At 39.4% G+C, this 4220-nt stretch overlaps 1 protein-coding gene across 1 annotated transcript in view; it reads left to right on the forward strand.

Moving 5' to 3' along the window:
- GLT8D2 (glycosyltransferase 8 domain containing 2) overlaps positions 1-4220 on the forward strand; it is a 42423-nt gene that overhangs the window by 25740 nt on the left and 12463 nt on the right. The window contains exon 4 of the mRNA XM_010853417.1: positions 1418-1589. Coding sequence (XP_010851719.1) covers positions 1418-1589 — 172 coding nt within the window. The remainder of the gene's footprint in view (positions 1-1417; positions 1590-4220) is intronic.

Below are 4220 nucleotides of genomic sequence, written 5' to 3' on the forward strand. Positions count from 1 at the left end.
GAGAAGGAGACAACAGAGAATGAGATGGCTGGATGGCATCACTGACTCGATGGACGTGAGCCTGAGTGAACTCCAGGAGTTGGTGATGGACAGGGAGGCCTGGCATGCTGCGATTCATGGGGTCGCAAAGAGTCGGACACGACTGAGCGACTGAACTGAACTGAAAAGAACTGTTAGAAAGCACATATCCTGACTATTTAATTGGCCATACATTTATATGTGATAAAGTGTTTGGACCACATAAATTTATCCAGTAGCACATTTTTATCCCATTCAGTGTTAAAATTTTAAAAAGCAATCGGTGCTATAAAATACTGCCCAAAAGAACACAATGTTGGCATTGAAAGATGGATATCTGTGGTATGTTATATGAAAAAAGCAAGTTACAGAGACTATGAAAGTATGATTTCATTTTGGTTTTAAAATAATTCATCAAATTTCATGTAATATTTATACAGTGTGTAGTTTACATGCTTTGGGTGTACATTAAGAAGGGTTTGAGAGGCACACACCCACCTGGCAGAAGGTCTGCCTTTGAAATGGAGGCTGAGAGGGCTGCAGAAAATGATCACCATTTACTGGATTCTCTTCTGTTTGGGCTGGAGTTTTTCAAGAAGTGCGTGTTGATTTTTTAATAGACTTTACTTTTTAGGGCAGTTTTAGGTTCACAGCAAAACTGAGCAGAAGGTACAGAGACTTCTCCCATTCCTCCTTCCACCACACATACACAGACAAACACATACATACACACACACATACGCACTGCCTCCCCCACTATTAACATCTTGCACCAGAGTGGTACATGTATTACATTCCATGGACTTACATTAACACATCATTATCACCAGTGTCCATAGTTAATTTCTTTCTTTATTTCTTCTTCTTTTTTTTTTTTTGGCCATACTACGAGGCATGCAGGATCTTTGTTCCCTGACCAGGCATCAAACCCCTTGCAGTGGAAGCTCTGAGTCCTAAGCACTGAACTTTTGGGGAATCCCCACCAGTGTTCACATTAGGGTTTACCCCTGGTGTTATTCATTCTACAGGTTTTGAGAAATTGATAATGACATTTATCTACTATCATAGAATATAGAATAGTTTCACTCAACCACTTAACCAGTGGACCACCAGGGAAATCCCCACATTCTTTTTAAAGGCAAACATAATCGTTGCACATATACTGACACCAACATCTCACTGGTCAACACTTAGTCACTTAAAGCTGCAAGGGAGTCTAGAAAAATAGTGGTTGGCTATGTGCCAGCTAAATTTCCAATGTTCTGAGAGAAGGAAAGTTGGATATTGGAGAATGATGGACAGTCCCTTCCCCACTGTGTGTCTTCCCCTTGGAGTGGGAAAGACAAGCCGGACTGTGAAATTCCTTCATGTTCCAAGACTCTGCTTCTGATGTTTCCAGATGATGACTCTGAGACCCCGGAGGAGATGGAGGATGAAATTCCGGTGGTGATCTGTGCAGCAGCAGGCAGGATGGGCGCTGCCATGGCCGCCATCAACAGCATCTACAGCAACACTGATGCCAACATCTTGTTTTACGTAGTTGGGCTCCGGAACACTCTGTCCCGAATACGGTAATATGTGTACTGTAGACTCTGGAGTTTTCTACTTCCTTTTTTTTTTTTAAATCAACTTGGTTTTGTTTTTTTTTTTTTAAATGTAGTTATTTTTGTTGCTATTTTTGTAGCAATAATATAATAACTATTTTTGTAGTTATTTTGAGCCCAGGTTGCTCATGGGCTTTCTGTAGTTGCTGCGAGCAGAGGCTACTTTTTGTTGTGGTGGCTTCTCTTGTGGCTGAGCACGGGCTCTAGCTGTGCAGGCTCAGTAGTCACAGCACGTAGGCTCAGTGGTTGTGGCACACAGAGTTAGTTGCTCTGAGACATGTGGAATCTTCCCAGATCAGAGATCAAAACTGTGTCCCCTGCATTGGCAGCTGGATTCTTATCCACTGCACCACCAGGAAAGTCCCTCTACTTCCTTTTAATTGTTCTTATCTTTCCTTATATGGATTCTCTTCTTTCTTGGGTTTGATAAATGTCCTTCAAATTAATGAGAGGATAACCTGAGGTTTACCTGATGGCCTGACAAATGTGTTGCCTGGCTAAGGAAATTTCAGCAAAGCCTCATTAATCTGGTAGGGCAGTGCACTGTTCTACAGAAGCGAATTATTTAATGCACGAAGGAAACCCAATCCTTAAGCCATTTACAGGAGTCTTTTTTCTCAAAGTTTCTCTTTTCTTTGCTTTTCTTAACCTGAGAGGCTATTAATGTAATCATCTAATATGGCTCAGAACCATCATTAATTATAATTCATAAACTGCAAAGTGACTTCTTTCCTATCACACACCATACTAAACCATAAATTGGAGTTGGATTTAAAAGAAATAAACAGGAGATAAAATTCTAAATGTATTACTAAATTGCAGGATAGTTGTATAATTTTGGTATGGAGAGTGACTCCCAGACCTCAGGGGGAAAAATGGACAGATTTGACTGCTAATATTTAAAAAATGTTAACTGGTGAAAAACACTGAGTGAAACTGATCACACAACTTATTAGGAAAACTGTCTTCAACATGTATTGTAGAAAAAGGATTACTATCCAAAATGTATAAAGAATTCTTACCAAAAAAATTTTAAAAGACAAGCATATAGTAGAAAAATGAGCACAGAATGCAGACAATTCACAGAACAAAAAGCTATAAATGGCCAGCAAACACGAAAAGATGTTCCATGTTACTAGTAGGGAAAAACAAATTAAAACGATGACATATAGTTGTCCACTCATCAGGATGGTAAATCTAAATAGGACAGCACCATCCTGTGCAGGAAAATAGACATGCTTATTCCTTGTTTGCACAATGCACATTTCATTAATTACTAAAGCATTTTGAGAGGACAGTATGGAAATATCTAATAGAATGGCATTGTATATGTATTTTGATTCACCATTCCATTTCAACAGCTGGGAATATGTACTACAGAAATTCTAGTACATACTACCAAAATATACATACAACAATGTTAATTTCAGCATTACATGAAATAATAAAAAAAATTGCTAAGTGCTTAAATGTCCATCAATGGAATATTTAAATGAACTATGGAATATGATCCAGCTATTAACAAAGAAAGAAGGCATAGAAGATCCCCAAGGCATATTATTAAGTGGAAAATACAAGTTGCAGTACTCCTCATATACTGACCTACTTTATGAATGTCTTAATTCATTTGAATTGCTGTAACCAAATGCCACAGTCTGGATGGTTTGGCTTAAAAACAGGAGAACTTTACTTCTCAAGTTCTGGAGACCGAGAAGCCCAAGATCTAGGGGCCAGCAGATTCATGTCTGGTTAGGGCTCACCTCCTGGCTCATAGCAGGCTGCCTTCTTGCTGTGTTCTCACATGGGGAAGGGATAAGAGAGGTTCACCAGGGTCTCTTTTATGGGAGTACTAACCCCATTCATGGGGGCTCCACCCTCAAGACCTAATCACCTCCTAAAAGTCACACCTCCAAATACCACCACACTTGGGATTAGGTTTCAGCATACAAATATGTGGAGGACACAGCATTCAATCTGAAGCAATGAAATGAAAAGCCCCAAACTATAAATGTGTACATGTACATGTATGTATTTCTGTAAGAAAAAAAAAAGACCCAGAAATACCCCCCCAGCTGTAAAAAGTAATTATTTTTAAGGAGGATGAAAGAAATAGAGAGAACAGTGATGAAGAGAAGTTCAAGGTATTTTAAGTGTTGTTTCCATCATTTATAAGGAGAATGTATTCATGTTTGATTTTTATGATCAGATTTTTTTTTAACAGCACCACAGGAGGTACTAAGATATAAAACACAATTGCTCTTTATCTAAACGGTCCTTGGTTGCTGTGGGTTTTTCTGTCTCATTTCTGATTCTTCTTATCATTTATTATTTTAGATTGTTCACTTCAGTTCAGTTCAGTTCAGTAGCTCAGTCATGTCCAACTCTTTGCAACCCCATGAATTGCAGCACACCAGGCCTCCCTGTCCATCACCAACTCCCAGAGTTCACTCAAACTCATGTCCATCAAGTTGGTGAAGCCATCCAGCCATCTCATTCTCTGTTGTCCCCTTCTCCTCCTGCCCCCAATCCCTCCCAGCATCAGAGTCTTTTCCAATGAGTCAACTCTTCACATGAGGTGGCCAAAGTATTGGAGTTTCA

The sequence above is a fragment of the Bison bison genome, unplaced genomic scaffold (assembly GCF_000754665.1).
Source record: "Bison bison bison isolate TAMUID 2011002044 unplaced genomic scaffold, Bison_UMD1.0 scf7180017864327, whole genome shotgun sequence".
NCBI classification, from domain to species: domain Eukaryota; kingdom Metazoa; phylum Chordata; class Mammalia; order Artiodactyla; family Bovidae; genus Bison; species Bison bison.